The sequence below is a fragment of the Etheostoma cragini genome, chromosome 17 (genome assembly GCF_013103735.1).
Source record: "Etheostoma cragini isolate CJK2018 chromosome 17, CSU_Ecrag_1.0, whole genome shotgun sequence".
Taxonomy (NCBI): Eukaryota; Metazoa; Chordata; class Actinopteri; order Perciformes; family Percidae; genus Etheostoma; species Etheostoma cragini.
Genome location: NC_048423.1, coordinates 10,137,326 through 10,161,581, shown reverse-complemented (window position 1 = coordinate 10,161,581; position 24,256 = coordinate 10,137,326). Strand labels below are relative to the sequence as shown.

At 41.5% G+C, this 24,256-nt stretch overlaps 1 protein-coding gene across 3 annotated transcripts in view; it reads right to left on the bottom strand.

Moving 5' to 3' along the window:
- The window catches only part of lrmda (leucine rich melanocyte differentiation associated), a 201,303-nt gene that overhangs the window by 27,706 nt on the left and 149,341 nt on the right, over window positions 1-24,256 (bottom strand). For all 3 annotated transcript variants that reach the window (XR_004660176.1, XM_034898529.1, XM_034898528.1), the window contains exon 6: window positions 2,401-2,485. Coding sequence is in view for 2 of the 3 variants with exons in the window: in XM_034898529.1 (XP_034754420.1) it covers window positions 2,401-2,485 (85 nt within the window). In the remaining variant the exon portion in view is untranslated. The remainder of the gene's footprint in view (window positions 1-2,400; window positions 2,486-24,256) is intronic.

Sequence of the window (24,256 nt, the reverse complement as noted above, 5' to 3'; positions counted from 1 at the left end):
TAAAAAAATAACAAATGGGGACTGTCACTGCTGCTCAGATCTTAGACGGAGGGGAAAATATTTCATGTTGGATCCTCTCACCTTTAAATGGACTGTTCTTTGCCAGGTCTGAGTTGGAAAAGGAAAAGAGCTCTGTCTGTCCTAACATCCGAGAGAGCTGCCACCATGCACGCTTTGATGACGCAGACTGTTGACCTGTTGTGCTACCATACTGGTGGTCAGCCCATTACAGGTGTTTTGCATTGTGAATAGAGCCCGACCACTAAAGGATTTTTGAGGCCGATAATAATATGATACTAAGTTGTTTTACTGTCACAACAGAACAGAGAAACATCAAAATATATCAAAGTTCTGATAAATAAAATGTATAAAAATATAAAATACGATATGAAACTTAAAGTCCTCCCTAAAAAATCAGTGTTGCCAACAGTGACGTTGTAGAACGCTCTCTGGTGGACAAACTATGTAACACCAACAATCATAACATGGTTGACCATCCGTTTTTATTTTATTATCTGAGAATCTGCTACTATGCAGGAGGTGGCCTGCACAATGAATTTAAAACATTCTGGGCTAGAATTATCAAGCCGTTTTAGCCTGTTTGCAGTTGTTAATTGTTCGCAAAGACTGACTTACCTGATGCAGGCTATTTACAGGGCACATTTGGGTAAAATCGCAGATTGCCTGCCACATGAGCGAGAAAAGACCAGCTTTCAATATGTGTTTGTGGGAGAGTCATGGGGAAAGTGGGAGTTTCACCCAAAAAGGAGGGAGGATACGCGTAAAGTGCGCCTAACTATATATTTCGCAGTATTTACAAAGACTGCCAGTAAAAGTGCGCCTCTATTCTGCGGGGGAATTTTCCGCTTCTTAGAAGTAAATGTAAACCAGCCGCAGGTGGGATTCCTCGTACATGCCTCCTGGGGAAATGACAGCAGTAATCCGAGCAAGACAAAAATAGGATCACACATTTTCAGTGGAGTGAGTACAAAATCATTAAGCGTTACAGATTAAGCAGCCATGCAATATTACAGTTACTAAAAAAAATCAAAGATGACATTAAATCTCCAACTCAGCGTTCACATTCCATTCCAGCAGTTATTAAACTCCTCGCTACATTACAAATGTTGGCATCAGGATCATTTTAAACAGTCATAGCATCAGCAGTGGAAATATCGCAGTCTGCACTCAGCGGTATCATAGCACCAGTACCGCTTTGCTAAAGCGCAATTTACGGAAGTGGGGGCGGCGAAAAGCGCTGATTACCCGATGAACTGGATGTTTGGTAAATATGACTCAAACTGAAGTAGCACAGCGTGCACTTTCTGCAAGTTGACCATGGCGCTGATAACACTACATTCGCAAAAGTACGTATGTCTGGCCCTCTGTCTTTTTAATTAAAGCTATAGTGCATAGTTTCTGTCACCCCAACGAGGCATTCTAGGTAATGACTGTTAGCACATTCACATGATACAAGCCTACCTGATCACGTCCACACCCATACTCCATGCAGTTGCTAGTCACCAAGGAGGACAAGGAGGATTTAAAAAAACATGACGGACTCTTCGGAAGAGGTAATTATCTTCCCTTGAGTTTCTGCGCGGGAAAGTCACCGGAGAACACCAGTTTCTGAACTGTTTCTGATAGCACTCAATATGAGGCCTAATCAATGTCGAGCATCAATAGACCAAGGACGATTCTTCTCGTGTATGTGCTGTGTGCTCCCACGTATACACTACCGGTCAAAAGTTTGGGGTCACTCACAAATTTCCATTGGACTACATTATAGACAGAATCCCAGCTGAGATCAGTTGCTTTGTTTTTTTTTTAACCAGGGCAGCAGTTTCCAGATTACATTATGTGCTTACATAATTGCAAAAGGGTAGTTTACTGTTTTCTTAGTTAGTTTTTTTAAATATATCAGATTAGTAAACAAAATGAGCTTTTGGATCATTGGATGAATGGTTGCTGATAATGGGAAATGTAGATATTGCATTAAAGATCAGCCACCCACTCAGATCAGCTGGTATCCTGTCTATAATGGAGTGAAATTGAAATTTGTAAGTGACCCCAAACTTTTGACCAGTAGGGTACATTCAGAGCAGAATTAACCTAGATTACTCCAACTATTTATTCCCAGTATCAACACATAACCGAGATGAGATGAGATCAATAAGAATAGATAACATAACTCTAACTCAGTCTCGAGGGCAATGGATTCCCACTCTTGGTAGCTGTTAGGGTTATGACTTGTATTTCCATAATACGTGGGCCTAGGTTTTGATTGAATGTATGATAATACATAGTGTTATTTCTTGTTTACTTTGATCAATATCTGTACAGTTGTATGTACAAACCACCTAACTGAAAAGGTTATGGTTCTTTCTCTTTTTTCCTTACCTTTGTGGTTCTTGGCATCTCTGGATCCTTGGGGTAGAGGAGTGTAGGGCAGTGTGTGACTCTCAGATCCCTCGTCATTAGGTGGCTAGGAGAAAGAAAACACACAAATAGAATTCATATTTCAAAGAAAAAAAAGGTTTAAAACTATCAGTGTAGCTGACTGTGAGTGTCACAAATCCTTTAGGATTGGTAAAGGAAATGTTGGAAACAGTGCTCCGGTTTTATGACATAATGTGACAGGTCATGTTTTATTACTTCTTGCGTGTTGTGGAGCTTCACTCCTGTCTTTGACGATCTGATCTACGACCAGGTTTTGGGAGAGAGGTCTTAACCTTCACTCAGAGATGACCTCCTGCAGTGGTCAACTAAAGGGTAGACGTCACTCACTCTGAGCAGCCAAATGTAGCATTATTATGTGAGGGTAGTACTGTCTACAGAGAGGAAATGTAATGTGCACTTATATACACACTAATTTAAAAAATCTGTCTACCTTTTTTAACACCATCATTGAAATGTGAGGTGAATATTTGCAAAGATCCCTGGCTGTGAAACCAGAGAGAGCTTTAATTGTGAGCTAAGTCAGAGGTATAAGCTAAATAGGCTAAAAGCTTGACAAATGCTGCTTTAGAGACAAAGAGAAAACAAAGAGGTCTGAATCTCAGAGCATGTTCCCAAAAAGGTCAAGATTTTCTTGTGTTGTTGTTCTTTTGTGCACTTTCAAGGTCCAAAACATCCTCCTTCTTCCCTTAGCCTTTTAGCAAGCGGAGCAGGCAGTTTATCATGACACAGCGATATCCGATGCCTTTGCAGAAATACTTTCCTTTCCGGCAGGAAGGAATTCACTGGGTCTTTAATCATAGCAAGAGACTCAACTGACAAATACATATTAGAGATGGTTTAGAGCTGCATTTTCCCCACTTTTATTGTTGTTCCTCTACATGCCCATGCATAACCTTGAGAAATGGAATGGTCTGCACTGTTAAATGGAACCATATTCTTCATGGCTAAAAAGAGCACTGTGAATTGAAAATGATCACATTATGTGCTTTCAGATAACATCTCTGAAAGGCATTAAGGTCTGGCCAGCATGTGTGTGACATTGCACCAACTAGAAAAATGGCAAAATAAGACTATTTTGAGACCTTACTACATATATGCTGGCGGATCGTGCTTTTGAAAGAAACAGCTTGGAATAGAAATATTGTTTTGACAGCAGACCTGCTGCCTCTGGAGTGGCTGAAACCTGTTTAGAAATATCACCCATCACTCATTGCTTGTATGCTGTACTTGTATGGAATGTGTAATGCAAGAAGTGAAACAACCCCAAATAAGAACATACTGTGCTCAGTCAAAAAACACATCCCATTTGAGGAAAACAATCAGGTATTCATACTCAGTTATGTTTTTAACTTTCAGCACCGGCAGCATGGATAACGGATAAGGACAGAGAGATCCTGAACCAAAATTACTACCACCCATTCTATCTTCAAATCTGTCTCTTTATTGCTCTAATTTTATAATTTGCTATTTGATTTTGAAGGTATACTTAATATTGGCTGTCATAATGAACATCATGAGCTAACAGAGCACCTCATGCATTAAGACCGGAATTGTGAGCCCTCTCTATTCGATCTACCGCCATGCTTTCTGAGCCACCGTGGAGTTCTGCCTCTGCTTGCCTCATTTCCTTGCCTGCTTGAAAGATCACAAGCCTGGGCCTCTTCTAGCCTGCTTGGCCCCCAAAGGCCCCTCCTAATCCTGCTGCTTGCTAACAATTAATCTTCCTAGTTGCCACATTATTAACAGCACCACCCACGGACTATGTTAGGGGGTCGCTGCAGAAGATGAAGGAGAGGGAGGACTGCTGGGGTTAGTTGGATACTGGATAAAGCCTTGGGCTGGTTTTGGTCCTATGGGATGTCAGTTACCTTGATTTCAGCATCACCACCCACCCAGTCCCTGTTCTATGCATGACACCACAACTTCACCTCCTCAGTATCATGCCTGCTGATCAAACAACCAACCTATTCAACATCTGTGGTTGTCACTTCCCGTCCTATCAAGCACTACCATTTTAGCCCACCCAGAGAACATTAATCAGCCAGCGTTCCCATGTCCTGATCCTCCTTTTTCTCCTCTCAGACGTTCATCTGTGCCCCTCCACATCTGCACTCTTTTAATTTAGTGAATGACCTGTCCAGAGTATGAGAAGGCAGCAATGCTTATAATGAGACAGCATGTGGGACAAATGAAGGAGACATTTCTCTTTTGTAATTGCTTTGAGGAGGACTGATGGATTGATTTTTATATATAGTATATTATGTCAACACAGGTTATACAGGCAGGCTATAACAAGAATTAGTTTTCGCACCTCTATGAGATGTTGTTGACACTAAATTGGCATAATAAACAGAGTGCTAGACAACTCTATAATAAAATTTACAAAATCCAAAGATTGTCATAGCATGATTGACATTTATCTCTTTTTTAACTAGTATATGACATTGCATAATTACTCCTCAGACAAAAATAAAAGCTGGTGATCGTTGATGTACTCACACATCACATTCCTTTCATGTTTTCAAAACAACTGCTCCTATGCTCCTACTCTCTTTATTCTTCCTTTTCTGTAGCTTCTCTTTCTCTCCCTGTCTCCCTCTTGTTTTGTCTAGTTTTACCTACACTGAACAGAGGGAGGTGCTGCTGTGTCGTGTATTTAAGATGATCCTGGACCCCCTTTCTCTCCCTCTCTCTCAGTCTCTCTGCTGTCCAGATTAGTCTGCTCATCAAGCTGAGCATTGTTTTAATTTGCTGGGCCCGGGGCATATGCTGAGTGTTCACATCATTATTGTCTCTGTGCAATGTGAGTTATCACCACAGATTATGATAATGCGGCACAAATTTACAGGCTGGGGAGCACCATGGATTCTGTGATAATAAAGGGTGGACAGAGGGGAGTGGAAATAAGGAGAGAGAAATGAAGAAAGCGTGATTGTGTGCATGTGTTTGTGTGTGTGTGAGAGTGAGAGAGAGAGATAGAGAGAGAAGGGCGGTGGCAGTGAGAGGAAGCTCTGTTGGATGTCATTATGAAAGATGAGTCCTTTACTGGATAATACATCACACCAGTGCTGTCTGTCTTCCCCTATTCTGAGTTGTTATGCGAACAAATGCTGATAAACCCAGAGGCAATAGTGATTATTACTTCCAACATCTTACCATGAAAGTGGGGAACAGGAAGACAGAGACAGGGCAGGCATGGAAAGACAAGAAAATCTAAACACAAAGAGAGACAAATGGAGCACATAACCAAAACCACAGTGGAGTTCCTAAAAAAATAAGATAGCAAAAAGGGAGTCGGGGAAGGTTGACGCATATTGAGGTGTTTTTTAGATGCAACTGCAAAATAGTTTATAAAGTTTTTCAAGCTTGGCTGGTGAATTTCAATTCTTGTTGAGTGTTATATTACAGTACATCATGCTGACATCAACTGATCTAAAAAGATTTCACTAGAATGTGATTATGACGTTGGCTGCCGGTTTGATGCACAAAAGTACATAAAGTAAAAAAATGTCACCCACCGTGTTACTAACACTGCTTTTCTCTCTTGCAGCCTGGCTCTGAGGTCTCACCCTGACCGGCTCATCCTGACACAGGTGGTTCCTGCCTGGCCTCACCTCACCTCCCTCCTTAAGACTGACCAGCAATACAATCTAATTACAGCCGCGCTACAGAGGGAGACCAGTGTAAACACGGGCCCTTTTTATCTCCTTATACATCTGGACAAGTAGACAAAGTGCTAAAAGGAAATAAATGTGGCCTGACAGCCACATCAAAGAGTTCAGCCAGAGGCTTACTGCTACTTAGGGCACAGGAATGTTGTTGCTAAGCATCAGCCCGCAACCTATCAGGGTGCAAAGAGGACCCTGTCCTGCCTTAGAGAGGGAAAAGGGGAAAGGAGAGAAACGAAGAGGGGGGGAGGGAGGGTGAGGGGCTGACATTGAGGGGAGGCTAGGGACTCAAGGAGATTTTTGTAGCTTAAAGCAATTGTTGGAAGAAACAAGCCTTCTGTTTTGTTCTCTCTTGACACCATTTCGGCTTTTTGTGCTTGCAAAAGACATGTATAAAAATGTCTTTTGATATGTTTTCTCTTTGGGTCTATATCAAAATATTTCTTTTGTGTCTGTGCATGGAACTTTTTTTCACGTCTTGTCTCTGTAAACTGGTGCTGCTTTCTGATCATGTTGGAGATCTGAGGAGACACAACTTGTGAACTTATTTAAGTCAACATTTAATGCTGGCATGACACGTTTATTTCTTCACTACCTCAAATTTTTTATGATCCTTGTGTCAAACTTCTGAAGTTAGGGGTTACGAACAATACAACACTTTCAGAAATAAACAATGAAAAAAACAAATAAGTAGCGCTAGCTTGCAGCATCTTGCGACATGTAATGGCAATGATGAAATGAGAAATGCTCTAACTCCCTACCAGAGACGGAATCTTCATAATATACATGCACACACACACGACTTTTGTGCATTATTCAGCTTTTTTTAAACATAAGCCTTTTATTATGTTGTACTAATACACAAAATATCATAGAAAATATTATATATATATATCATAGCCAGAAAAACTTGTTGGTTAAGGTAAAAAAGCATTTACATGCATATTTTTGGAAGTAACAATCACATATGGCATGGTGAAAAGTGGTACTATTTTATACATTTTTATGTTTCTTTTTTATACTGTATATCTGACCTTAATGACCGTGGCTTAGGGGAAAGAGAAAAAAATTATAACAGGTTTTAAATTGGTGTTGTGCGCATGAAAGGCATTAATTCAGTTGTCTTAGGTAATGGCAGAGGTAAGAACATTTGAAGTAATGATGCTTGCACTTGTGGATAGTACAGCAGTCTTTTACTCAGCGGGAAGACTGCTGAGCATGTGTTTAATGATTTACAATCTCTACTCCAATGAACTTGCTCCGTGTAAATGTATCATATGATCACTGAGCACAACAACAACTGTTCTGAAGTTTTGCTCTGGGCACAGGGCACACAGAGCGAACCAGCAACAGTGAACATTGCTGTTTTGTGTACAGCTACTGTTAGCAGCAGACAGGCAAAGGCTGAGTGCTGCTTTACGTTAATCATCCATAGCGATGACTCATGGATGGTAATAAAGCTGTATTTGTTTTAAAGGTGGAAATCTAAAAAGCCATTCGACCTTTACTGTAGTGTCTTGCAGGATCAGTGTAGGTGATCTAAAGCGGAAATGTAAACCTACATTACAGGTATGCAGTAAAATTAGCTTGAGGCTATTTCTTTTTTTGGTCTAGCATGACCTTTCCATTGGCACTGATTTGAAAGCTACAAAGATAAAAAAACAAGTTACCAAATGTTGTATATATTAGTTAAAACAATGATTACTGTGTCTTGTTCAAACTTTTACAAAACACATATCTGATTGTTTATTTTCATAAGTACAAACAATCTCTTTTATCTCTAAAACAGGAGGAAAAGGAAAGGTTTGAATGTTCTGTTCTACCTGTGACAAAAATCATCTTTGTCAGAGTTTTGCCTTATTTAACTTGTGCAAAAAATAATATTTTCATCTTTCCTGCACAAACTACAAAAACACATACACAAAACCACAGCAACTAAGGAGTGTGACATATCATGAGGCTTTCTGTTCTGATTAGGGGCTGTAGCTAACGTCAGGGCTGTTTTCTAGTGTAGGATGTTTAATAATTGAAGACTCTGGGAGCGGGCCTGTCACACCAGCTTGTCTAGAATGTTTCCTATGCAATTAGACGCTGAGAGACATTTGAAGAGGACCCACAAAAAGAGCCACAAAAAGTGACATGTGAACTTAAAGGAAATTAGCTCTTCACACGAGTGAAATGTGAAGGTTACTTAGCAATGCTTAACTCAGACTGCGGCTTTGTGAAGTGTGTGTTTGACTCAGCCTCGCTACGAAGACTGCGCTTTTCTTTACTTTGAGCTGGCTTCAGTCAGGAAGATCACAGACGGAATGAAAACTAATTTTGACTCAAGGCATACGAGAAGAAAAAAGAGGGGGATAAAACCTGAGATACGTCGAAATAATGAGATCTCTTGATGTTTTCTGGGAAGCTATGGGATGATGCACACGGAATCAAAACTCACATCTTCACCCAAGGACACACACACACGGAAACACACACTCAGACACACACAAACACACATGGACACACACACAAACACAAACACACGGACACAAACGGACACACTAACACACACACATGTAATGCATGAAACACTAATGCACATATACTGTACTTACATGCTCACTTACAGTACCTTTACACACAAACTGATTTCTTTATTAGTACAGATGCAGACTTGTATAATGTAAATACAGCACAACCACAGTTATCAAAATTTAAGAACTATGACCTTGACTCAATGCAAAACGTTATATTTATTTAGAATTTAAACTCATTGGTTTATTAACAACTAATCCTTTTAGCATGTAAAAATCACAAAACCACATATAGTGATAATAATTAAGCTTTTAAAAATTAAGATTCCTCTTTATTTTCCTTTGAAAATATTACATGACAAACTGTAAAGACAAATGATTAATAACTATCCATCTCTGCTCGCCTCCAATCCCCGACAACCTTTCGAAAGAAATTCCCCCCATCCACATCTCTGAGTTCCACATTGGAAGGATAACACTGTCATCTTCCACACCTATCATAAGTCACAGGCAAACGACCCAGATCGCGAGACAGAACCCTCTGCGGGCCTGTAAGCTGTATCATTACACCATGTCATCTTTATGGCACGGAGCAAAGCCCAGCTCTCTAATTACACTCTGCCTACTCCATTTACCTAGACAGGGACAGAGCAGCAGGCAAACTATGCATTAAAAATGGAGTGCTTCCCCCTGCTCTATGGATGCCCGTGTTGTTCTGCTGGTGGCCGTCGTTGTCCCCTGGTTGTTGTTGTTGTTCTGCTAAAAGCTGTGGAGGAGAGATAGCAGAGGGCCCACGCCACTGTGCTTCCCCCTGCTTGACCCCCCCCCCCCCCCCCCCCCCCCCCCCCCCCCCCCCCCCCCCCACACACACACACACACCCACACACACACACACCTCCTCTATTCTTCAACCCTTTCCTTTAGAAGGACTTATGAAGGTGAGTGGCTGTGTGACAGGCCAGGAATAAAAGCGACAAACCAGGGATAAAAATTAAATAAAAAGTAGCTGTCTTAAACAGTAATTGCACTCCTTCGCCGAACATGCTTTCAGATACATAAACCTGATTTACTGTCGGCGTTGCTGCCACAAATCAGAGAGCCCTCTGAGAAACACTCGTGCTATGAAATTGTTTAATCTCATCAAGTTCTGCTTTCACAGCAGGCCATAAATCACATAGTCTTTGTTATCATAGACCTCCATGAGCGCCTCGGAGGCAGGCAATGGATCGTGGGTATATATAATCTTGACTGTGCAAACAGCAGGGTCGGAGCAGCCTGAAATACTTTCATATTAGCCGCGGTGCAGCTGGCGGAACACTAGCGCCCTGATGGATATCTCATTTCCTGCATTCTGCATCTATTTTGAGCAAATTATTACTGCATAAATTTCTTGTCAACAGAAACGGCCAATTAATTAAATTATAAATGCACTCGTGATCACATCTACACACCAAACAGGAGAGCCGGGGCAATTTTCCACTAAGTGAATTTACCGCAGGGGTCACTGTAATGAATGAATTTTAGCTTTGTCATAAAGTCTCAGACAGGCCAATATCTACACAGGAGCTGCGATGCTGGCTATCCCACGACATATTTGCATATAGTATATTTATGTGAATATTCTGGAGGACGACAGCCGGGGCGAGAAAATAAAGTTTACAACTACAAAACAAAATGTCCGCCAACCTCTGCCTCTCTAGTATTTCATCAAAGACATGCACGGAGGATTGGATAGAGATCATTTAAGCACCTTTTGCCATTTAAGATACAAAATATACACATTTAACAGAGCTCGCAATCTGAATGAATTATTCATAATGTATGAGGGGTTGGGTGTTTGTAGAGGTGGGGGTTGTTTATTCAGCTTGGGCCGTTTATCAGAGAGTGAGGATCCCACGGCGGGGATGAGCTTGGAGATTTATCTGTGTTTGGGCTCCAAAGCAGATAAATCAAGGGGTGTAATCATGCTCTGAGTGGCCCAGCTGTGACCCCATAGTGAACTAATGACACAGGCATATCTAAGCCTCTTTTCCTGTTCCTGGGTTAGGCCCTTAGGTTAGTCCCCTGTCAGACACCAAACCAAAGAAAGGCAAGGCTGCACACAAAAACCAAGGGGAAACTTAAGGCCCTTCTTGTCCCTTTGTCCTGTTTACACAACACCACCAAGCAGGATTTTTCACCCACAACTAAAAATAACAGTGTTGGAAAATTGTAACAGCAGAAGGCTACTGTATAACAATGTTTGTTCAAACAATAGCAATGAGTATCGATTGCAAGTACACACATAGCGAGTTCACGAGCTGCTATTCACAACAGTCCATGTAAAAGATACTGCTGTTTGGCTGAGGATGTCTCCCATTCCCTCCCAGAGCAAAGGCTTTCTCCTGTACTGAGCCGGCTCTGATTTATCATGTCTTCTGCTAGCAGGCTGTCCGCTGATTAAGCCAGTGGAACTTTGTTTCACTCTCCTCTCTCTTTAATCTGTCTCTCAGCGAGATAAATTAGCCAGTGCCGTGCCAGCTCCTGCTCTCTTTACCTCCCTCCCTCCTTCTCTTCCTCTCTCTCTCTGCTTTTCTCTCTGTTTATCTTTTCTGTCTGTCACACATTGAGAAGAGAGCAGACACATCTGCTCCTACGCTGCTGAAGGATATAGGGCTGGGCTACATCCCTGGTCAGATTTAGCTAAGAATGTCTTTGAGTGAGAGCGAGAGAATGAGTGTGTTTTTCCTCTCTTTTTCTCTCCTTGACAACATTCTGTCAAACAACCTCCCTCTCCTTGGCTGTGCTAATGCTTTTTGTTGTTAGCAAATAAATCAAAGAGTATTTATGATCTGCAAACCCTGTTCTTAGTCTTTTAATGGCGGCACGTTTGTGGGTGAATTAAAGCAGGGTTTTATTCACTAGGCTGTGGGCCAAAGTGAGACCTGTGTGCCTCTGCCTGTGAATGTTTTCCCTTCTCCAGTCTTGCCTGGGTGCTAAATCACACTCATTGTCAGGCAGTGCTAAGTTAGTGTGCGTCATTGGGGAGAGCAGGAAGCACAGGGCATAATTCTGTCCATCAGTTTAATTTAGTGTATCGGTAGCTTTGTAATCTCCGCCCCATAAATTACAGGGGCTGACAGACAAGAATTTGGTTTTAAAGGCAGTGTTCATCAGGATTTTGGCCGGCTAAGGAACTTATTTCTCTTTTGGCTTTCTGCTCTCATATTGAGCCAAGATTAAAATTAAAACCTCTCAGTGTAAGGGTGAGGATAGGCCTACTGTGTTTTTGCCTGAGCTATTTTTCCAATTTAAATACAAACCTAATATTTTTTTTAGATTTCCATTATTACAGTCAAAAAATGGGAAGAAAGATGAAGAGAGAAAAGGAAAGAGAGGGAAGAGGGGGTTCAAGGACATGACCTTGTTTGCAGGTTTTATTTCAGGTGAAATTTAAAGCCTAATACAAGGGCACTGCTTTGCAGATAGTGCACTTGACTCCCCTTCGATGCCAGTGAATATAAATCAGGCGAGGCATCTCAATGCTAGGTCTGACTTCTAGAGGCCAACAAATCTTTAACATGAGATTAAGGCCTCAGTGGAGTCATCTATCTCTGGGTGATGGAGGAAAATATCAGAGCTCTCTATGGGCAATATGATTTCACTGAGTCAGGACTGATGTGTACTAGAATGTACAAAATGCCATGTGTAATGGTTGACAATTTATTATTCACATACACAGTGAATTACTTCCTACTGTGAGGATAACTAGATGGCAACAAACCATTTCCACAATCTATACAGAAATATCTTCTTCAAAAAAAGGAGGGTAACACCTAGAATTATAACTATAAACCTACCAACTAAAAAACAGAACTAGATTGAACATTAGACATGTCTTATGGGTATGTTCACTTAATTGTAGTAAATGTAAATGGTGTCAGCTGCTATGTGTTGACAACAAAGAAGACAGACCAAAGCAAAGCTGCCAGTTACCCTATAAAACATGCATATCTTCCAAAGCATGGGTCTCCTTTGTGGGTTTAACCTACGAAAAGCAACGGGCGGTTTACAAGATGCTCGCTTAGTGGATACAATTGTGCTTAACATGAAAGGGAACGCAGACTGTGAAGACCTAACAAAGAACCATATCTCCCTGTAGCCTTTTCAACGCACTGCATTTACATATCAACCCACTAGCCTGATATGTAAACACAATTCAATTCAGATGCCACCATCGCCACCAATGAGAGCCATTTCAATCCTCCTATAGCTTGCACACTGTGTAGCCTTAGACAAAGGAGAAGAGGCCTGAAAGAGACATCTCATGTCATCACCCAAGAGAGATAATGGAATTGTTATACATCCTTGATCACAGACACTCTCACGGCATCTTGCTCTCTTTTTCACTTATTCTTTGTCTCAGTGCTCTTAAAGTCTCTCTATCACACTGCCTCTCTCTCACACACACGCACACGTGCGCGTGCGCGCACGCACACACACACACACACACACACACACACACACACACACACACACACACACACACACACACACACAAAAAAAATTCCAGCACACTTCAGTGCGATAGACCCTCTTCTCTTTCAGGGTTTCATCTCAATAGCTTTTTTATCTGAGGACTTCAATTTGCAAGCCTAGCTGGAAGGCAGCTCCTCCTGATATGTTAATTGCAGGGTACTTAAGCGCTAAAAGATTAACATAAAACCCTTTGGAAACAAGCTAATAGTTTATGATAATTCGTGCATGGCCTTTGTCTGTCTATCATTACATTGCCTCTAGCTGTAATTTCATCAAGGGGCTGTAAAATATCATTTAAGCAAGTTCACTTTCAGATAATTAATAGTAGAAACTGTATTATTCAATTGAGCCACACTGGCACCATTAACAATATGGCAACTAAGCTATAATTAAAGTATTTTATTTTATTAACCTATTCATAACGTTGTGCAAATGATGAGACAGAAAGGTTTTTTTTTTTTCTCTCGAAGGAACACTGTCACCAGGGAAATTAGGGCAACAGGGGTGTCTCCTCAGTTAGCCAAGCTGATTGAAGGTTTTGAATTAGCAGGTGGGTGCATGGCTAGCATACCTCCCACACGGAGAGACGGCACACATGCTTAAGACTTGCACACCACCGCAAGGAATTTGCTGAGCTGACAGATCGGAATTTGCACTGTTTGCCAGGACTGAGAGATTTAGATTCAGACAAAGGTTTTAACCTGGATTTGAACCTGTGCTGGGTGAGATGAAAAGATCAACACGGAACGATCGTACTCAGAAACACCTCGCCGCTCAGAGACTGACATAATGCCATGCTGTTGGCATGTGCAGTGACAGTGGGTCTCTTGATTAAAATAATAAAATTGTACCATCACATCTATAATATTTTTGCCAAGCAGTGATTAGTTGAGCATGTAAAAAGTCAATTCAAAGCATTGACTTTTCTCGTAGTTTACATGTGACATTAAGCATGACTGTGGTCTAGGGTGTGTGTGTAACAGCTAATTCAGGCATGCTTGTACAATGCATGTATACTGTGCTTGTGTGTGAATATATTTGTGTTTCAGACACATTTGCCCCGTCACACACACACACAACCACACACACTCACACACTTTCTCCTCCAGACACACCATCCCTCTCATGAATAATACAAGAACTCCTTTCACCAAACAGTTCAAATAGCTATTCATTCATCTGCATACCTGGAGTCTTGCAAAATGATTGGTACACCATTACCACTGGAAAAAAAAGAAGACAGAAATGTTCCCCAAACAATTTGCTTCAAACTGAAACAGGAATGATTCTGTTCTTTTCAACGACAGAGACAGGCCCCTATGCATAATGATGTTAGCGTAATGGGGTGACAGATAGACTAGGAGACCATGACATTAGCATGAGAAACGCACCAGTGAGCAGCCGCTCAACTGTGGTCTCAGAGGGCCCTCAGACATACACTCTGAACATCGTTTGTCTCACAGCTCTACAAGCCTGACAAATGAAGACACGCCATGTTTTATGCTAGGCAATATACCATTCCACTTTAGCAAACACATGACTTAATGACAGAGGGAAACCTGTCTCTGCATAACAAAAAAACACTATCTCCTGTCTTATTAGTGATGAATAACCTCATTCAAGGTTGGATGGGGAGCAGGAATATGGTCTCCGCCTTCAGGAGATGGGATGACAATCCTTACAAATAAAAGATACAGAGGTTAGCCAAATTACATACTGCAAAGCAATAATCAATTAAGTACTACGATTTGACCTACAGCAAAAACTATTTCTAGGCCTAATAAACTTAAGCCAAGCCCGACAGTCAGGCAGAGAACACCAGTGCAGGGCTTTATATCTTCATGAGTGTGACAAATTCACAATCTCACCTATAGAAACTAAAATTACAAGCACACATTTGTTTTACTGAGTGCAAAGAGACATAGGAAGACACTGGAAGGCCAATCAGCAGTACACACTGAAAAAAAATAAGACTAATCTCAGAAACCAGAGCATGCTAAAGAAAATTTCACATGGTCTTTACCAGTGTAGCTTGTTAAGGCTAACATTATTTTTTAATAAAACTGCAGCAGTATCTCAAAGCTTGGGGAATATAATCATATGTTTATAAGAAGTGATGCAACAGGTATCACATGCTGTAAATATCTAGATGCTGCAGACATGAGCCACAGCCTAAAAATTGTAGAGCTCTGACAGCCCTGCCGTCCACAGCACGCCACTGTCGAAGGGTGAATGCCTCCTGTAAACATTTATCTTCCTTGTGAGTGTGTGTCTGTGTGTGGTACGACCTGGCGACAGGAGCTTTTCTGAGGCTTTATCTGCGGCATGACAAGACAACCTGTAATATACGAGCATCTGGAGCTCCTCTTCAAACACAGCCTTATCTCACGCCAAACATTCCCTGAGGCCAGAGAAGAGCAAGAGTGGCCCAGACCAGACTAGACCAGACAGGACCTCACACCGTCTCCCACCCAACCCGTGAGCCGAGTGCCGGGCGCATAAGCTGGGAACAGTCTATCAAAGTGCATGCATGTGTGTTTACAGGGAGTGCTCTATGAGCGCAGCCAAGACCGCTGAGAACAACAGTGTGACATTACAGTGACGGAAATCATCTGCTCAGAGTTTTTCTTCCATCCTGCTAATCGGGCTAGAGGTTAATGGTGTTGCACTCAACACAAATGGACAAGATCCCTCTTCATCCACTGACTTGAACATAAATGTTGAGACTAGAACTAAACACCCATCACTCATGTTGCTGTTTGGGGGAATTTATTTTAGATCAATCTTAAGAAAAATAGTGAAGGCCATTACAGATCTTTTGGAGCGCAACTTGAATGAGCTGCATGCTATGACTTTCAAAGTGACTTATAGCAGTGTTCATAGGTTGCAACAAAATCTTTAAAACAACTTTATCAAGACCACTGGGTTGTTAAACGAGAGGTAACAATCACCCAGAACCACTTTCTGAAATTGTATCCAATATCCTTAAAACATGTGCAGACATTAAAAGAAGTATGGTTCGTTTCATTGTCCTAAACAATCTTTATCTCACCAAAATCACTCTAGTGTGTGAAGAGAAAGCAGCTCAGTTAGGAAGCTGCATTCTTTTCTCTGTGTTTTGTGCTCCGCTCGGACCGCTGCCTTCAGCCAGCCTATGGGGGGAATGTAGACATGCCCCTCTCTGGGGCCGGTACATACGGCCTGTGCCTCACTTCAAAGAGAGGGCATAAGGGCAGAACACTCCCCCCAACTCAGATCCATTCAGCTCACAGCTGATTCCTCTGTGTGTGTGAATGTTTATGTGTGTCTCACTTTGACTCCCTCTAGGCCCCCCTAGCTTTCATTGCAGACCGCTTTCTAACCTCGTCTTATTTATTTATTTTCTTCTGGAAGATGGATAAAACAAGACATGGGAGTACAACCCGTGGCTCATGTGTGGGGGAGCATATTTGTGTGTCTTTCTTTGATGTCTGATCATGATGGGCAATACTGTGCAATCGCTAAACATGCTGACACACGAGCACACATCGTGATTCACAGCATACTGCAGAGCTTACTGAGTGATATTACTGTGAAACAGGGGCGAAAACCACAACAATGGGTTGCATGCTGGCCTCCACATACCTTGTGACCGATTGAAAAAGGAAAAGTGGGAAAAAAGACAAATAGAAACATAAGTGTGCGAGAGAGAGGAAGTGCATTTGAAAAAGAGAGCGAACACCAAAAAGAGAAGCTGAGCTCAGTGGCTGTGGCACAGGGAGGTCTGGCCTTTACAAATCCCTTCTTTTTTGATCTCTTCATCCAGATGAAAGAACAGCGACAAGCAGGATTATGTGGGACAATTGCGCTTTCTCCCCCAAAACCTGACTTGATCGGCTTTTATGAGAGCTTTAATCATTTTCAATTAAGCATATTTTCTAAAATCCCGTAGTAGCTACTGTGCTGGTCTAAATTCTCCAGCCGCCGCCAGCACTCTCCTGCTGCGTAATATTTTTGCTAAGCTTCTCATTCTCGAACAGTGTGCCTGTAGTGAGCTAAAAATCTGAATGGGCCTGAACTGCAACTTGTGGTTATAGGAACACCCCACTGTTTGTTAGGGCTCATCACTTTCTCCCCTAGCTGTACATCGTTGCACCAATGCATTTTGTGTCTCAGAGCATGCATTGTTTTTATCCGGTGCAACACTGGCAGCGCTGCCGCTAGTTAGTTTAGAGTAATGAGTAGAAACCTATGTTACCTTGTTAGCATGTTGTGAGTAAAAGTGAGCTGTTTTCCTGTTAGCATATTGTGTGTAAAAGTTAGCCAACAAAAAAATAAAACCTAATTATTTCTTTTGGCCTGCGTCTTCACGGGTACAAAAATCAATGTTAATTAAGACTAGACGATTTCCTAGGCAGATATGGATTTGGGACTATATTTGGTGGAAGCACAGCCAAAGCACTTCTCCATGGTGTGGAGATATCACGATGCAACATATTAGACTGTACAAACTGGCAGTAGCTCAGTCTGTAGAGAGTTAGGGAACCGGTGGGTTGCTGGTTCAAGTCCCCGTAAGGACCAAAGTACGGCGTATGGACTAGTAGCTGGAGAAATGCCAGTTCACCTCCTGGGCACTACCAAGGAGCTCTTGAGCAAGGCACCAAACCCGCTCAGAGAGCCTGTTCAGCAGTCGCAGCTCACTATCACTCTGACATCTCCATTAGTGCATGTATAGGACCTAAGCATGTGTGTGTATTTCAGGCCTGTTTGTAATAAGTAAAATTGTAAATTCCCCATGTGGGATCAATAATTTTGTATAATTGAAATTATGTCATCCTCGATGATTTGGCCATGTTCATTGCCATTTACTGTCTGTGTAGGAAAAAAGCCAGCTACTCACGCCGGGTATGTTGATGGAAGTTGAGGGGTTTAAGATGCTGTGTGATCTCTGCGCCCATGGCGCTGTGCTTCAGCTGTGCTTCCACCCAATATAGTCCCAAATCAATATATGCCTAGAAGTCTAGTCTTAATTTGCATTCCTCTTTGAATACGCAGGCCACAATAATTAATTATGTTGTTGTTGTTGGCTCAATTTTACTCACAACATGCTAACCGGCAACAAAGGATTCCAATCACTGTGCTAAGCTACCTAGTGGCGGCGATGCCGGTGTTGCACCGGACTAAAACAATGCATGCACCGAGATTATCAACAGCTAGGGGAGACCGTGATGAGCCTTATTTCAACAAACGATGACGTCGTCCTTTAAGGTGCCAACTAACCCATTTACCAGATGCTTGACAAGGATGTTATTTGGCGCTTTGATTGAATGTGCTTTTGTGTCAGTGAAGCATTGAATTAGTGTTGTTTGTTTGTGGAAGCCCCTGGGATCCTGTTCAGTGTCAATACTATTTTTGTGGGGTTTTGAGGGGTTCCTTTTGGTGTGATAATCAATTTTCTAATCCAACTACTATGGAGCAAAGGGAATTAGGGCGAACGTCCTTTCACAAATCAACTGGTTTGCAAAATTATTAATCCTGACATTCATCCTGGTAAGAGTGCACAACATCTTCAAACACAGCCTCTTCAGACGTGAACTGTATTTGTAATGTCACGATGATTTCATCCATGACAGCTTAGTTACCCTCTGTTCATTTATCAGGTGCTTAATTCCAGTCAAACATTGGAGCATGGCGTCTCTTGAGGGACTTGAGGTCTCAAGGACTTGACTGAGACAGACGGCACCATTAGCAGGCCCTGGACAAGCCCCAACCCTGACAACCACTCACAGCTGGCAATGGCAGGCAGAGGAATGGGGTTCCCTTTCTTCAGTTTAGCCACAGAGAAGTGAAACAAATGTCCATCACTCACTCACTCAGTACCCAGAATGGACGGCTGGCGTTTTTTTGAGGTCAAACAAGTGAAGGACGGAAAGACAGAGGAAAAAAACGATTCAATCAGAAGTGAAACAAATTGATTTGACAGCAAGGGAGATGGTGGCTTCCAGATGTTACAAGACGATATGAAAAGTTAACAGACTTAAGAAGATGATACAAGAATCCAGATAAAAGATCCAATAAAAGGCCAACCCAAAGTAATCTGGTTATCCTTGTTTTAGATGGTAGTAACACACACTCCTACAGCCGTGCACAAAATGCATGACCAATTCCATACTGCATGTTTATAAGGTAGTTATCATATGCTATTATATACTGTATATATATATATATATATATATATATATATATATATATATATATATATATACACACACATATACACACACACACAGTATATATATTTATATATTTAGTACACTTTTTCTACAGTAGGTAGTCAAGTATCATATTTACTTTGTGAAAATGATGCAAGAGGTGCACCTACAAACTTATTAAACATAGCATGTACTATATAGTAATATGTATAGTAGACTGTTGATGTCGTTAGTATATGAAAAAATTACAAGCTTTTACTTGTACTAAATTTGTTTTCTACTAACAGGAAAAATTACAAAACGTGCACTAATGGACATCAATCAAACTTCAACTTTAGCATGCCACTGATAGTTAAACTACATAGAGAGCAGAGGGCCGTGACAAAGTGTCGGTATTTGATGATTTGGGGAACAATCTGTGAGAGCCATGTGAAGGCCATTCCAGACCACTTTTTCAGTATTTTGAGTACAGCAACTTTAAAATTAAGCAATCTTTATAAGTAGAGGGCCATTTGTTTTTTAAATTATTAAATACTTAATTACCACCGATTTTTAGAATACTGGATTTTGTCTCTCTTTCATAGTGAACACACTCTATAAACAGGGTTAAATTGAATTATTATGTATCATTATTACATTTGAAATATAAATGTAACAATCCTACACACACACACACACACACACACACACACACACACACACACACATATCTAGCGTAGTATTGAGTCATGTCTGTCTGCCAGTAGCTGTCTGTCATTATCAGCTTTGATAATGTGTAACAGTGCTTTCAATAGAGAACCCTACCAGAATGAGTTCGTTTCCCCAGCTCTCTGCAGCTCATTGGCTGGGGCCTCATCTTCTAATCACCTTTCATTACAGCCTTCTGATCCCCAGCTTTCCTTTGTACATTGCACTTCATCGTCTTTATTTTCCACTCTAATTGCATGTGAAAGATGTCCCCTTTGATTCTAGCTGCATGCCAAAGTGCTATCAGGGAGAGAGTGTCGAAAAGTGTCATGTGTGTCTGTCTACTTGGAGGATGAGGGAGCCGCATATTCACTTGCTAAGGACAAACCAGTTTCTCCCCGAGCTATGACGTATCTATCACCAGCTCAGAGGATATCAATGCTGTCTGTCAACGTAATAGCAAAGGGTAGGGGGTAACAGGATTGGAGAGGGGAGGGGTGAAAGGAAAAACATGGAGATAGGTGCTTTGAATTGAGCACTTATAGCAAAGCACTCAGTTGTGTGTGTCTTTTATTTTCGGTGCAACGCGACCCTGATGCACCAGCCTTGTCAGTGTGGCTTGTTTTTACCCATTCTCTTTTGATTCTTGTCTAAAAAAAAAAAAGAATTAAAAAAAAAATTCTATGGTGCCGTTTCCTTCTTTTTTTCAAATGCCATAATTTGCTGCTGTTCAGTGGAGGTTGTGTACCCACCATGTTAGGCTTGTGCACTGTCAGTGTTTAACCTTTTCAATATGATGTCTCTAAGACCTTTGGTGGCCACTGTACGGTTATAGAATGGCTTATTGTCTGCAGGTTTTTATATCCCGGTTCTTCTGCAAGAACTAGTTACATGCATGACCCCCCCCCCCCTTAGAGAAGGAGAATATACCACACGTGAGGCACAATTAGATCATTTTGTGGCTTAACCTTTGAAGAAGTATCACTCTAACAAGGGTCTTATTTTGATAACAAATTCATGGAAGGGCTCTTGAGTGGCCTGATAGCTGTATATTGTTAAGCTAGTGTTTTAGGATGGGGAGGTTGGTGCAGGAGAGACACAGAAAGACCTCACTCTGACAGAATCTAATCAAGAGTTGTCTTAACATATTACTACTGACTTAAGCTCTATCTTTTCCCGCAGTTAAGTCTCTCTCACTCAGAATCAAAATAAACAGGGAGACAAGGACAAGGGGGGAAAGCGGGACATATAGGGAAGATTAGGTGACGGTGAGGTAAAAAAAACACACATCCCTTTCTGACTGAAATGGAAGACTACTTCCGGCTCCAATTTCGGCATATGCCAGGGCAAGCTGCAGAAAGATAAATGAGCTCTCCAGTACCAAGAGGAAACTGATTCTTTATCTGGCACGGCACTATTTACTGACATTAAGAATGATAATATCCATCAGCAAGCTGTCAGCAACCCAAGTGGGCTGAGAGGAGAACAAAGGTGCCACTGTCTCTCTTTTGATACGTTTACAAGGAGATGTTGATGTACCTGCCATTCAGGTGCAAATAATGTCATCAACACACGCCCAGATCAGGGCTTGCTACTCCACCTTAGTGATGAGTAAAAACTGCCCAGGGCCCTTTCCAAAAGATAGCGTTCATAGCTAGGAAAAATAAACCTGACGGGTTAATGAGCTGGCAATCAACACAACAAGAAGAGCAGCAGAGCACCAACATGTCTGCACTCCTCATCTCCCTGTGAAATATAGCTGTGGGTAACAGATTTTTTCCTACCTTTAGTGGTGATGAGCAGGAGAAAACACATGGCAACAGCATCAGGGAAGCGTCTGTGTAATTACTTTTGGCCATCTTTCAAACCTTTCTTTCTCAGGAGAGAGATGTGTGACAACATATGACAAGAAAGCCAACAGGCTTTCCATACAGAATAGTGGAATCCATCATCACCGAGGCAGACACACCTGTCTGGCTTTGAGAACAATGCCACACTGCCTATTTATTAGGTGCCAGAAAAGTTTATGTTTGTTCGGTGACAGTGACAGCAACTTGATCCTTTTCATTTTTGGAAGGGGGATCTCAAGCTTTTGGGAAAGGAGGGAGGAGGGGAAAGTCTGACTCACATATTTTCCTCTCTCGGTGGTGCACAGTGAGTTCTCTTTCTTCCTGATAGCTGTCTGCTAAGGAGTCAGAAGACAAATAACAAAGAGTGTCATTCTCCAGGAGGCTTTCACTAATTCTTTTTTTTCCCTCACCGCAAAAAGATACATATCATATCCTTTTGACACTTCAAGTCTAGCGCCATCTCAAGCTTCCTTGTATTCAAAGATATGGAATCACGTAACAAAGCAGGGAGTGATTTAATTATCCATGCTATATGTGTCCAGCATGAACCTAACTGATTAATAATAAGAAAGAAGACTTCATCGTGACTGGCAGCCTCTGCCAGAATCCATTCGTCCTAAATTAGAGAACACCATCAACTAAATGTTGAGGTGACTCCAGAAATTACGTCTGAAATTTTGCTCAGTAATCTAATCAGAAAAACAATTACCTGATTAAACGAGAAAGTATGTTTACAGTGAACATTTGATGGTTGTTTTTAGAAAAAAACTTCACAGATAAAAAGAGCTGCAAGTTTATGCATATTAATGACCTACTTTGACATTTGCAATGTTTTTTTATCAGGCAATTTTCATGTTGGTTCAGGATTAATTGAAATATAAAAATGTCAATAGGGACAACATTTACAACTTTTCAACATCTTTAATTTTAAGTGTCATAATATACTTTTAAAATCAAGCTAATTACGTTGAGCCGGACAGGTCTATGGCTATATAGGTCTTTGGCTGCCCAGCAGGCTATCACTTCAGTCTCACTGTCAGCCAGCCATGTTGACGGAACAGTGCTGGCTGTCATCTTAACAGTTAATAATTAGGCTTCCTCCTGCCACAAAACAGAGTGCCACGGTGACAAAAGCCAATGGCAACCGAGGTGGCGGCTTGGCTGCCGCATTATAAATAGTCTGACCGGATGATTAATGAGAGGGGCCACCGAGCTAAAGCAGCAATCTCGCATTCAGACAAAGGCTGCCTGCACAGCTGCCTGCACACAAAAAAAAATGAAACAAAACACAACAAGACAAGCCCTGTCCCTGGATAGGAACAAGAATTGAAGCAGAGTGGCAGGGAAAGTGGAAACATGCCAAGTAAATAAATTATTGAATTTTGACTGACAGACTATGAAGACTTTATTTAACCTCTAAGCGCTTTAGGGGGGATCCTCATTAACATTCTGACATGCTCAGTTGAATAGTGGGGTCAGGCCGGTTCCAAGCGCAGGGGAAGTTCAGAAGAGACAGGCAAATTCTTTTGTTATGATTGTGAAGTAGACGTGGGAGAAAACGGGTAAAGGAGCATGACAGAGAACCTCAGGTAAATTTGTTTAGTAGAGATATATTAGTTGCCAAACAAAGGTTGGCTAAGAAGGGATTTAATAGCACCAATCGGGCCGTTTCTACAGAGTCCTCAGATCCACACAGGTATCCTAAGAAGGGATGACTTGTTTACATGAAAAGCTCAAACACTGTGCATATTATTTGTGGAACAATTAGAGAGTAAATGCATGCTATGTAACAGGAAAAGTATATTGCCACTTTCCATAGAGTCAACCCATATATCTGTTTACATTATGCAATTGTGTCCGTCTTGTTTCTTTTCAGTTTTGAGTTTTGACAGTGAGTCATATTTCCCTCACTGTTTGGCTGTTTTCACCTACCTTGATGTCACTCCACAGTAATAAGAGCTGAGCATTTCTACTGTTAATGTTACCCTTCACCATTTTCAGATTATACTCATCAAAGCAGACCCCTCAAATCAATCAAAGGATGACAGCGAACGGATAACAACAGTGGCAATGGTGACAAATATCTATTTTTCTCGTAATGTAAAGTTCAACAAACAAACATGGATGCTCTATTCTGCTACCGGTCAACAATTATCTTGAATATTTGGATGTACCGTTGCTCCAAGCATTTTCCATTTGATGGGCCTTATTCTCCCCCTCCACTTTGCTGTGCTCAGCTGGCAGGGCTCTCAGTCGTCACATCTCCTTTTAATGCCCCTGACAGGGGGTTATTTGCTCCCATATATGTTTTCTCTCCAATTACACCTTGGCAGGCTGGAGGCTGCCAAGCCTCTTTGCTGAGA